The sequence below is a fragment of the Myiozetetes cayanensis genome, unplaced genomic scaffold (genome assembly GCF_022539395.1).
Source record: "Myiozetetes cayanensis isolate MyiCay16 unplaced genomic scaffold, myiCay2020 scf15, whole genome shotgun sequence".
Taxonomy (NCBI): Eukaryota; Metazoa; Chordata; class Aves; order Passeriformes; family Tyrannidae; genus Myiozetetes; species Myiozetetes cayanensis.
The window spans coordinates 1,023,243-1,036,343 of NW_026087159.1; the positions used below are offsets into that span (position 1 = coordinate 1,023,243).

The 13,101-nt window shown below is 39.2% G+C and overlaps 1 protein-coding gene across 2 annotated transcripts in view; it reads right to left on the reverse strand.

Moving 5' to 3' along the window:
* The window catches only part of CHM (CHM Rab escort protein), a 52,559-nt gene that overhangs the window by 33,608 nt on the left and 5,850 nt on the right, over nt 1–13,101 (reverse strand). For both annotated transcript variants that reach the window (XM_050310329.1, XM_050310328.1), the window contains exons 2-4: nt 9,464–9,530; nt 3,688–3,760; nt 2,441–2,565 (exon numbers count right to left, since the gene is read on the reverse strand). In XM_050310329.1, the coding sequence (XP_050166286.1) occupies nt 2,441–2,565; nt 3,688–3,760; nt 9,464–9,530 (265 nt within the window). The remainder of the gene's footprint in view (nt 1–2,440; nt 2,566–3,687; nt 3,761–9,463; nt 9,531–13,101) is intronic.

Below are 13,101 nucleotides of genomic sequence, written 5' to 3' on the forward strand. Positions count from 1 at the left end.
AATCTTGGCTGAAAACTAATGAACTATGATTTTAAAGGTGACCTGCAAACACGGAGTACCAAATTTCACTAACAGGATGGTTAAAATTCAGGGGACAGCGAGGAATTGTTCAGCAAACACACCAAAATGCTCCCTCACACACCTGCGGCCTCACAGCTGGATGCAGGGGGCAGGATTCCTGTTAACGAGGAACAAGTTGCTCCTCACTTACGAACTCGGGGTGCTCACACAGACCCATGGAAAGTTTGGAAGGAGTATCAGCCTGGGCACAGCCACCAGGAAGCACTTAACTCCTGACTGGGGTAAAATACTGCCCTGGGAAACACAGGAACTGCTACAAGAAGCACTAACGAGAGAATTCTGCTTCTGTACGTTAATTATGTCCTTTTTGCTTCATATTGCAAGCATTAAGTAACTATAAAATACCAAGGAAAGCCAGGTACTCTGTCAAATGGTTTGTAAAAAAGTCATCTCTGCTACAAATAAAAATGAAAGTCAATTAAATTTTTAGGTTCTGTTTGAATCTGGGGTTTTATTTTTCAGGAATTTAGAACGTGGTGTTTGTGAAAACTGCAAAAGTTGTTGTCATTAATGCAATAACTAAGAATGAAGCTTTTATTTAACTCATCCTAAACCTTTTTATAACACAAAATTTCAGAGGAAGGTTTTCTTTCTTCCTTCTCCCAATTTCAATGTACATTTCAACCCCATTTTAAACATACTTGATTATTACTTTTCTAAAGCAACATAAGCTTGGATTCAAAATACGTTGTATTTTTTTAATATCACTCTGAAAAGCAGCTAACAGAAATGTTATTTTTACATATTTTAAATCTCTATTCACTTCCCATCAAAGAACATGTAAATCTCCATGATTTGCAGCTCTACACTTTCTATAATGAAAGCCTAAAAACTGTATATAATATAAATTCATGACATCCGTCCTATAGGAACAAATATCCCTGAATAATGTAAGAACTGTCTATAAAAATTACTCAAATTGAACTTCTGTACAGACAATTCTTCTCCTAATTCAGAAAAAAAATAATACATCTGCAGACAAATTGTTGTGTAAATTTGGAATATTATCTTCCACCATTCATCAATTAATGGTACTAACAAAGGAATATCTTAAAATGAATGTGTCTTATTAATGCCTTGTAACAGCAACCCCTTCAGATAGGTCAAATGAAAAATTGCCAACCAGCTGGTTAATTTATTCAGCACAGGTGTTCACTATTTATTTTTCAGCCATTTGCCTTTTTTCAATACAGCTTGTTGTAGACACAGTATTCTTTTCCTTTGATGGATGCACTTTGTTCTAAGGCCATTCATTTCAGACTTGCACTGTGTATATTATACTGCTACCCAGCTGTTTATTCTTTCAAAATAAATGTTTAATGGTTACTTCATAGGAGTTATAAAAGTTAAGCAAAAACAACAGAATCCAGCCAGAACATGTAAATTGTCAGAAACACAGTAAGTGACTCTCTCAAAAAGTTTTGAGTTCTTTTGGAGAACTTTTTCTTTGCTGGGTTTATTAATCTTATTGTTGTTCCCTGTGGGTTTGGGGTTTTTTTGGTGATAACCAAGACAGACAGCTCTGTCCTGCTGAGCTAAATCCTTAAAAGTAGGATCTTGTGGTTGATCCTGACTCGAGTACCATCTCACTTTACTATAAAGTGTGAAATCTCAGTGCTTGGGGACTGATTTATTGAGCCAAATATCAGTCAAAAATCATACACAAAGTTAAGACACTCTGACACCTTTAAATCTCATTTACTCCTGGTTCTGAACAATATTTATTATGGCAGCAGGTTTACAATCACAGTATTCAAGTGATCTTTCTTCCAAGCATGCATTCCATTTCGTATGCAGTCGAGAAGCCGTTACTGTGCAGTACTGAACCCTGGAAAAGTCTGAGCCTGTGACCTTCAGATTGTATCAGTCCAATTCACACCTTTTTTTTCCCCCCTACTTATGATGTTTACAGAAAAGAATACATGTTTCTATACAAGTATCTGTCAATATTTCATTTAGCTACCTAAGGGATTTTCTGAAGGATTCAAGGTTAAACTTACATAACTATCACAAAGAACCTCTCAGGAATTCAGAAGTGTTCAGTTCAGCACAAAATCCAGAAGATAAAAAACGATAAATATGTAGTTCAGTTAGTTAAATTTGTATTCAGTGGATTTAACTTACTGAAGTTAAATCCACTGCATATAAAAAGGACAAAAGGCAAGTATTCCTTTATCACTTTAGGACTATGAAGTATTTCACAGTTAAAATCCTACTGTCCATTTGTGTTCCTGTTCTTGTGTCCTTTTACATGCTCATTTTACTCGTGTGTGGTGAAATGCTTGAAGCCAAGAGCACAACGTGATCATTTACCTCTGGGCATATAAAATTATTCACACATTTCTATACTTCTACTTACTCTCCAAAACAGAAATCTTCCACATGTTGAATGGTTTTATCCTTCCTGCTCAGAGGAATGGCTTCTTCATCCTCATGGATCAGTTTTTTCCAGTCTTCACATTCATCACTGAGCTCTGTCGTTTGCTTACAAAGAACAATTAAACCATTAACACGTTGTACTGTGTGAGCTGTTCTTGAACTACAAATCTCTGTAGTCCCAAACAGTATGTACCATCTAATATAAGAGAAAGATCATCTTAATGTTTTTTCTATTCAGATTTTTGAGTTCAAACAGTCAGAGCTGGTTGCTTTGTTGCAGCACGCCAACATTTGCTCTACAGGACTAGCTCTAATAACCTGAAAACACGGTGTTAAAGGAAATACCAGCTTTAGTAGCGAGCTGAAGGTAACTTTGAATACAATCTACTAAGGTTTGCCACGGCCAGGTTAGATCCAAATTTTGTGACAAAACTCTTTGAATGGAGACCATATGGAAAAACACCAGTGATTTGGGGATGGTAATCTGCCCACACAGGAATCTCTAAATCATGTAGCAGAACCCTGAGAATATGAAGTTCTGTCACTGAGCAACTCCCCTGATTACACCAGGAGGCAGCACAGTGGAATGAACAGGGATGAGACTGAGCTGAAACACCTCCATCTTCTACGGCCCAACAGGCTCCGAACGCCCCTGTAAATAACAGGAACAGCCAGCTGCTAACACAGCCCAAGTGCTCCATCTCCTAAATAAATACCCTCTTCAGGAGATTTCTAGTGGACTGTCATGAATTAGATAAACTTTGGTCATTGAAAAATACACTATCAGCATTAATCTTTTTGTCCTGGTTACAGGACATTTCAATGGAAGGATCCAGTAAAGAAGAATCAGCTGAATGCAAACGAGAAAAACAGAAAAGACTGAAACATCAGGGAGTGGAAAATAATCAAACAGGAAAGGGAAAAGACCAGATTGTCATTTACAGAATGTGCTGGGAAAGGAATTGAAACAACAGTCTGGTGGGTTCTCTATAAATTCAAGTACTTATGACTGAGCACAAGACTGGTCTCAGCAACGTGAACAACCCAGGCCCAGCAGAGCCAGATGGGTAAGGCTCAACCAGCAAAGCTGGAAACTACAAACCTCTTTGATCTGTCAAATTACCCAAGAGAAAGAGCACTGGGGTGATTTGTCTTGTAATAAATCATGCAAACAACTGAGATTTAATGTTAAGGAACACTAACAGAAGTCGCTGAAGAAATTTTTACCTGATTTTCTTTAATCCAGGATAATAACCCTGAAAAACTAAAGCTGGCCCAGTTTCCACCATAGTAATTTCTCCTGTAAAGAGAGGAGAAAAAAACCACAAAAAACAAACAGAAAAACTTGATGGACAGATAAAACACAATTTTTTCAGATTAAAGAAAAAACAATGAAGTTTGAGACACTCCAAACATTTTTCATGACAGACTTTTCAGATGCAGAATATATAAAAATTTTTATTTCACAACTCTTAATGAGATGCAAAATTTCCCTTTTTCCTCATTTGTATCCAACCAAACAGAATACAGTCCAAAATTAAAGTATTTGGGGGATAAATCATGCTTAGAAAAGCACATGGGATGCTGTGAGGAAAAGGAGAATACAGGTAATTTTGCTCCTTGGACAAGACTGACCCTCTAACCCATTATGCCAAATAAAGGCAAGTTCACTTTACTGTTTATCTGCTGAGCAGATTTTGCCTATTACAGCCTGTGAAGATGCTCTGGCAAAATTCTTATTGAACTCTATGTACTGCAGGTGGAGCCAAAGGAACTGATTTGTACAAAATGATCATCCCTCCCTGAGCACTTCTCAGTTTCTATTTACCACCTTCTTGCTTGAAAAAGATTAGTTTACTTCTTTTACATCACAGAAAATTAATAGTTCTGCTGATAATCAAAGAAAGTCTATGCTCAACTTTTTGAAAATGTTCTATCAATGTTTCTGTAAACATCACTCAGATTAAGTTAGCTTTTGTTGACATGCACATCCTAAATATTTAACAGCTCTGAGAGGAAAAATAAAAGAGCAAGTAACATTTTTAAAAAAATCACCAGTTCTTGCAAAGCAAAACAGTAATTTCAGGATTTAACTCTGTTTTCTGGCACTGTGTGCTGACACTTCAGAAGCCTGGAAGACACCAAAAATACCCTCCTGAAGGGTTATCTAATGTTACTGCAAACACTAAAAAAAAAATAAAATTAAATTTAGGGAGGAAGATGGGCTTGCATTTTACAGAATAACGTGAAGGCTGTTGAATCAAATGAACTTAAAATCTCATCATAACCTCCTCTGCTTCTGAGCTGTGGAGATCAGTGTGATAACAGCTGAATTCAGGTTAGATTCTCCTGCCTGGATTTACGATGGGATGCTTTTGACAGGGCTGATCTGCCCTGACAAAGACTTCATTAGGACTGTCAGCCCCGCTCCAGCACCAGAGGGTGATGCTCCGGACCACGGTGCTTACTTAGCATATGAAGGACAGATGTCTGCTGAGCAGGGCCTAATTGCTCCTGACTACAAACTGACCTAAAAAAGTCTTTCAGCTCCTGCAAGGCAACAGTGAAGAACACAAATAGGACATCTTGTGCAAAGACAACAAAATCTGGCATCCACTGAGTAAAGGTGGCTCCAACCACAGAATGTGGTGTCCCAGAGCTGGGGGCACCGGGACCAGACCCTGCAGTTTGGTCACTCCAAGCACCACAGCTCCATCTGCAGATGGTTTCCAACCAGAAATTTCACTCCTCTTTAACAAGGAGCTCATCCTTTCCTTGCTGTGTGAATGACATGGGTGAGCTTAAAAAGTACTGCTGGTTGGTGTCACACAGAGCACAAAGCAATGAGGATTAAATCCACGAAATGCCCAATTCTGTCAGATCCCAGCCTGTAAAACAGTCACTGGTAGTTGTGTTTGGCTTGTCAAGGGTGCAGGTGAACTTCTTGATGCTTGTTAAGATTCCACAGAATAAAAAGTTCAATATCCCTCTATTATCTGTCACTTCTGGGATTTCCAAAAAACACAGCCATGAAGATTTATTTTTAAGGAAATCTGCCGCTTTAGTTGCAAGTTTCTTGAATATGGAATACAATCTGGCTGTGAGGGCAAGCAGGGCCATTGATCACAGAAATGGCAGGAAACACCTGCCTAAAATTAGGAGTGGGTTTCTTGAATCTACACCAATAAAAGCCATGCATATTTAGAATATTTAATAAGTTACAACTCTGAGTAAGAGAAATTAATATGTTATTTTCACAGAAAGTTACAGAAGTTTATTTGTGAGCACCCTTCCCAAGCTCAGTATCATCTTCTCCTTAAGCAACAACTTCCAGAATTTTTTTTTTTATCCTGGAATTTTAATTAGTTTCCCCTGCCTTACATGATGAATCAGATTGCTTCATTTTCTCATCTGAAAACACTACAGGAAGAAGACAGAAGAGACATGATTACTGACATAATGAGCAAAGTTTTTAGCAAAAATCTTGAGGAGGAATTCTGAAAAGAGCTGACTAATGGTTTTACAATTAGGGGTCCTTTGTAACCAAATATTTTTGTTATAATTGCCCTGAAGATGAACTGAAGAATTCCTTAAAGCAATGGTCAAGATCAAAGCCTAATTAAGCCTAAAATATTGTCCCAAAATCTCAAGGACTAAAATGCTCTCTTCTTTTGCTCTATTAGCAAATTACAAAGATGGATATTCTCTCCCTTTTTTTAGAGTTATAATTTAATTATCCCCTAACTAAGAACAGGGAACATTTTGAAGGTGTAACAGCAGAGGCAGAAACTATTTTTTCTACTAACTTAGAGCACAGATGTTTTCTTTTCCTACCATAAATTACTTAGGTTATATTTGCTCAAAACTCCTCCCATATTACCTGGACTTTCACCTGAATTACAAAAGTGCTGCTGCTTTTACTCCACATTTTTCAGATCTTGTATCTAGTTCAGAGTCAACAGAAGAACTGCTGAAGCCATTTGGCAAAGTTTTGGAAAAGCAGCCCAAGTACAAAGTCACCTCTGCAAAGGCTTAATTCTCTATTCTCCTACATTAGCTTGCGACTTTTTTCTCAGCTAGTAACACAATTTTGCCTCAAATTCTTCAAAAGAGTTTGCAAATCCCAGTCCAGAACATGGAAATCACAAATTGTTTCCAACTGATTAACAATCTTGGAAACTAAAACAAGAGAAGATCTAACGTATTCTTTTGAAGGCAGACTGCAATTTGAGAAACTGGCCACATCTGAAAGCAGGAGAAACACGAGTCAATAGAAATAAGAACTGGAAAAGCATTTCCTGGCCTGTGCCTGTTCCCAGGCCATGTCACAACCGCCAGGGTGGAACACTCAGAGCTGGTGATGGCTGGAGAAAAGCTGCTGATGCCTCACAATTGTGCCCAAGAGCTGCCTCTGTGTGTCCATCCTGCATCTGATCTTCCAGAAGGAAGTCCTGACCCATCAGAGCTGCTGTCTTTTCCAAAGGAAGTTACTGCCACATCGATTTTAAGGAGCTGAACACAAAATGACTTGTGTTTCAAACCCAGAAAGTTTCATGGGCTACCTATTAAGAACGCAGTCAAATGTATGAAAAATTCCCATTCTGGCAGAGGGATCGTGTTGAGGAGCATGAGAAAGGGACTGCCCTTCCTGGCCTCTCAGGAGGCAGGGTTTAACCCAACAGCTCTTGAGGTCCTTCAGCCCAACAAACAAAAGAAGGCTGGATGAAGACACACGTTCTCTTACAACATACATTTTACAATTTCTGAAAACAATGAGATAGATTGTCTAACAAGACGTAGAACAAATTACAAAGCAGGTATCTTGGAGGGGGGAGGTACAGGGAGAGGGCCCAGCACACTTTTGCATGCTCAGATGGAAGAATTTTGGACACAAGGAACACTCAAGCAAAGTCAAGTCAACAAATAAAGTGTCAAGAAGCAAGACACGCCTGGGCTACTCTAATTCTTGTGGAAGAGAAGTTAAAATTCTGCATCTTGACACTCCTTTGCCTCTAATTAAATCCTACATGGGAAGATAAATAAGGTAATGAGGAAGGACACAGACAATAAAAATACAGATGCTGTATTCTAGCTGCTGAAAATCAAACACAAGATGTAGCAAAACATCCTCACCTCGAACTGCCCTGTCCTCAGTATCCAAACTAGTACATAATTACAGAGATATAATTTTAAGAGGCAAATAAGTAAAGAAACTTTAGCAAACTGTTAGGAGAAAGTCCTTTGCATAAGCACAATTAGTATGGGAAGTATATTCACTTCAAGTAATCCACTTTTAGTCTTGATCTACCTTTCTTCAGCAACTTCAAGTTTAAACTAAGTACCAATCTCCACATTTTAAATTGCAAATTACTTTTCTAAATCACTTAACAAATATCCTTGAAATTTCACATGTCAACAGCTCATTAATATCTACAGTAAATGTAGCTCTCTGAAAAGAACCACAGATTTTATGTTTATTGAGACAGATAGCTGGCACAGAGAAATAGAGCTCCTTCAATTACTAGTTGGCAGAAGCTAACTTCAGTTTAAAATCAGTCTGCAGGAATTTATGGCAACACTGCAGTGAAGTGACTATTTTGAATAAGATTAGCTACTGCTGATGGTGATGCTTGGACAGTGTTTATAAATCAAACTTAGAACTTAGTATTTTATAATAGTCCACTTCAAAACTATCTCCCATAATCACCTCTGCAGTATATTATGATAAATGCAAACATGGCTGGGGATTAAAAGTAATAAAGTGAGGTACACAAGGTAATGAGTGCAAGTAAACTGTAAACAAAGACTTTATGCATATACATTTTCAATACCTTGTGCCCAGCTTAACTCAGACCTTTGTAGGGAACAGCAGATTAATCACAGTAGCACACCTAACACAAGTATTTCAGTAACTCCAAATCTCATTTCCTTGTGCTCTGAAAAAACTTACATTCGTGATCCTTAAAGAAGGAGAATCATACATTGTTAAACAGTGATATTCCGAATATAAACAGCTTTTTCGGTCGATGAATTTTCAATTACACTGTTACCTCAGTAAAACAAAGCTTGAAAATCCATCTAAAACAAGTATATTAGACAAAGTAAATAACAATAAAAAGTTTTAATTCAGATGAATCTCTGGCAACCTTTCCAGGACTCAACTTTTCATTTAGAATTCAAATGGCATCGGGTGCTGGTTTTCTGTTGGTTTTGGAGATTTTTTTTTTTGCAAGAACACAAAAGCAGATGGCCTGAAATGCTTCCCTGCTTATGGGGCCGGGGCTCTACAGTTAAACATTTCTAGTTTTCTTGGCCAAGGTATGGATTCCAGACCATGATCAGGGAAGCACAGACACCAGTTAAAAGGGCAGCTATTGATAAGAGGGAAGAACACCTCGGTTAAGAACACCTTTACCTGCACGAGAGCTGGGAAACAGTTCCACAGGAGAAAGGAATCAAATGTGGAGGACTTCATTATAAAAGCATGTGTGAATGTAAATAAGCACATTTAAGTGAAACAGTAATGAACAAAATCTGTATTGCACTGTTCTAATTGCTGCTCCTGTGAATCTTCTGAAAGCTCTCCATCAAAGCTAAAAACAGGCATGGCTAAAAAAAATATCCCAGTTCCGGGGGCTCACATGATTTCAGACTTTGACAGCCAATGAAAATAAAATACTGAAATAACAGAATTTATTCTCACCAAACAGAAAGGGATAATTAGTGTCTGGAATGAGAACGAAGGGCACTAAAGCTGTGACCATTCCTGCTTGTACCAAAGAAGGAGCAATCCCAGCACCCTTCACCACATCCCTGATTTTCCAAATTCCTGAGCCAGCAGGCAAAACCCGCCTGTTCTATTGATGGAAATAACACCCCAAAATAAGGCAGAGACAGAAGCACAACATTACTTGACGCCAGATGAGCACAAGAGAAGCCCTGCAGCGCTCACTGGCACAGACACAGACACCCCTCTGGTCAGTAAATTACTGGAGTAACTTACGAATCCACATGAAGAACTCTCTGACCACTTCTGGCACACGCTGCGGCCACAATGGATTCAGGCAAACCTGAAACGACACAGGCAGTTTTTAGAACTCAATATGCTAAGATATATTAAAAACTGAAATAAAAGTAGAACTTGGTCACAAGCAGGCAACTCAAACAAAAGAAATTTTACAATGTGTGCCACTGAAATTTTTAACAGTCTCATGCTACTAAAATAACGAACACTATTTTGGGTTAACATTTTCTTATGACCCTCTTGAATGTAAGAAACTTCTTTTGTTTAGTAACTGTATGACACGTGTCACTTGCAAGCTTGGCACCAGTGTCTTCTCCAGGAACCTTGTGATCATAACCACGATTGAGCACTTGCCAGCACACTGATACCCAAATTTTAGTGGGATACTCTGCAACTGCATCCCTCCTGATGCAGACAGGTATTACCTGAGGGCATTTTTGTGTATTTTTGTTCACTTCCAAGTGTCTGACACAAAGACTGTGGTTGTCCTTAGTGATATCCCAATCAAAATCTCCCGCATCACACTATTACACTGTGTTAAATCGGTATGTTTTCACTATACTTAGAAAAAAATACATAGTAAAAAAGCACACCAAAAGGCTAGTGATATCCCTCTACCACCAACAACACATTCTTGGGATGGCACAGGAACCCATTTGGAAGTCTAATAAATAAATAAATGAGGCTGTTCTGTGACCTCTATTCCCACTCAGCAGATTTCACAGGCCCAGTTGGATGACTCGGGTCTCAGCACGTTCAGGAAAACAGGACAGCTCACGGGGTAAGGAGCTGCCCAGCCCTAACTCCTCTGGAATCTCTTTTTAAGTGATCTATTGGCTGTTTAAGCAGGTAATTCAGTAACAGAGATTAAAACTCTAAGGGACTGGTATTAGGAGACACTTAGGCCACGTATGCAATTAAGGGATGAGATTAAACAAAGTGAAAGGAGTTGTGGCTGATGTGATTTACAGCAGCGCCAGGAGCAGCTGCTCCAGTGCAACTGCAGAGATAGGACTGGAAGTGGAAAAATCAGGCGTGGGAGAGCACAGTCTTTTTTGGCTTGCCTCATGACAAACATCATCTCTGGCAGAATTCCAGGCCTATTCCAGTTGTCTATTTCTTCAGAAGGAATACTGCCTCACAAACAAATAAATCATCACTTTACCAAGGTGATGATTCATTTAAAACACAATGCAATAGTTAAAGGTTACTGAATAACTCCCTACTACTTGAAAGGCAGCAGTTTTCACTTACTTAGGAAGCTGTTAGACTTGAATGGGATACTGAACACAATTTAGCCCTCACAGAGACAGGAACAAATAATTTTAAATGGCTGAGCTAATCTTTATTAATTCTAGAACGTGAAATGCAGTCTAGGAAACACCTCGTGGGACTCAGAGACACCAGACCACAGTTTCACAAACCCTTTAAGCCAGTAAAGGCAAACACAACCATCAAAATAAAGAGGTTCCACCTCTCAGCCCTGATCTTTTGCCACGCCTGACCTCCTTCCACATCAAGCAAAGGGTCAGTTTTTGGGAGAGCAGTTCCATGGTGGTGTCCAATAGCATAAATGCTTGGATCAATAAAACAGAGGTGTTAGGACATGCATGACAAATGTCCCAGGAAAACAGCTACAACTTCCCTTCAATTTTCAGGTTTTAATGATTACTATTTTGAGGGAGAAAATCCTTTTCTGAATTGATAAAGCAGAAAAAGTGACAATAGTTTTGCATTGGTGACCTTCCACAGCAAGTGAAGGCTGACCACGGAATTAACCTCCGGGAGTAGCAAGAGGGATGAACAATTACATCAGTTCCCTGAACATTTGTTTCACAGCTTGAAAGGCCAATAACCTTTAGAGTAGAATTTCTGAAAGCAAGAACTCAAAACACAGAGCACTGTGCACAAGGAGAAAATACTCCACTGCAGCACACCCTTCAGAACTGCCAGGAGCCCCTGGCTGCACACACTGATCACGTGAGAGCAGCTCCCCCATTATACACATGTTCCATTTCACTCCCTCTATAAACTATCTGGAATAGAATCTACAACTACTATTTCGTTGGGAGTTCCTGAGAAAGGTTTTCTTTCCCTCAATGGGGCACAGAGAGTATTACTCTAGAAATGGAATTGAGAAACTTGTTTCTCCTTCCTTATTGATAAAAGCCACTGAGAAAGTGTTGTAAAACATCACCAGTGCTGCCTGGCTGACCTGGGCTGGAGTTATAGCTACCAGGGCATAACTGATTGCTTTAAGCTTGATCCAATTGATACTGTGTTGGAGGTCTGTTCTTCCATTAACCTTGGATGAAATTGTTCCCTGAATTAGCTTCCTTGCTCTTGAAAGCTGGCATCAATTTTCTTCACCAACCCTTTGCTTCTCAGATACCATGGCCCCCCACGCACCCACTGGGAACAGAATGAGGCTGAAAGGCAAGGCCTCCTCCTTGGAGAGGCTCTCCAACAACCTGAGGGAGCAAGACACCAATTGTTCTGTGACAAAAGCTCAGTAAAGCCAAGAAATAAGACTGTGCTGTGGCACCAGTTTCTGAATTCTCTTCTCCAACAGAAAGAAAGGCACATGGGGAAGAGGCAGCTTTGTCAAATGCCAGTTACTCCTATGTGGGAGCTGGACTGCAGGATGGCTACTGGACAAAAGCCTTTTCCAAGAAAGAATGTTCTGGTAAACACACCATTGTCATACAGGTATAGATGGTCCTTCTCTATCTAGGACAAAACCAACTTGGAAAAGCCTCCTCACAGAAATGCTCGTTTATGTCATGACAGCACAGGGAGCTGAACTGTCTCCTATTGGATGCTCATGGACTGGTGCAAAATAGGTCCCCTCCAGATGATTGAATAACAGAGAAATATTATCATCTTTTTATGAATTGTTCCTACTTGGAAACAGCTTTCTATTCTGGACTTTGATTTGTCAAAAACACTAAGCTGGATTATACCAGGTTTTGAAATGTGTTTGGACTCTCACTACAGGGCAGAGCAGAGCACAGGCCAGATTCTGGAGTTTCCCTTATGCCTAATGAGTAAATAAAGCTGGGTATCTCCAGGCTGTTTTCCTCACGAGGAAATTATTCTAACACTTCCTGCCACTTATCCTGCTTGGGGAACAGGTATCTGCTGGTTTGGTCATCCTTAGGGACGAAGGATTTAGCACTATAAGCTGTATCACTCACAAAGTGTTTGAACAGGCAGCTGAGGAATGATCTGGATCCACTAACTTACATCACTAAGAACAGAAAGATCTAAATAAGAATCTACACCTCCTTTTACATTACTACTAAAAACCTCTAAAATTGTACTGCTATCAAAATCAGTAATCAAATCCTGAATCTTCATTGCCCTCTGCTACAATTAATAATAACCAATATTTTTCTACTCCTTACTGTGAAGCACAGCACGTTTTACTGTATCTGAAACGAAAAGGGCTACTGCAAAAGAACATTTTCTCAAATAAGGTTCCAAATCCAGACAATTTTTAGATTTGCAATGATATTAGCAGGAAATAAGAAGTCTGAGTAGGAATTGCATGATCCAACCACAAGAAAACAGCACCAGATCCAGACTTCAGTGTGTTATACATAAACATCTGGCAG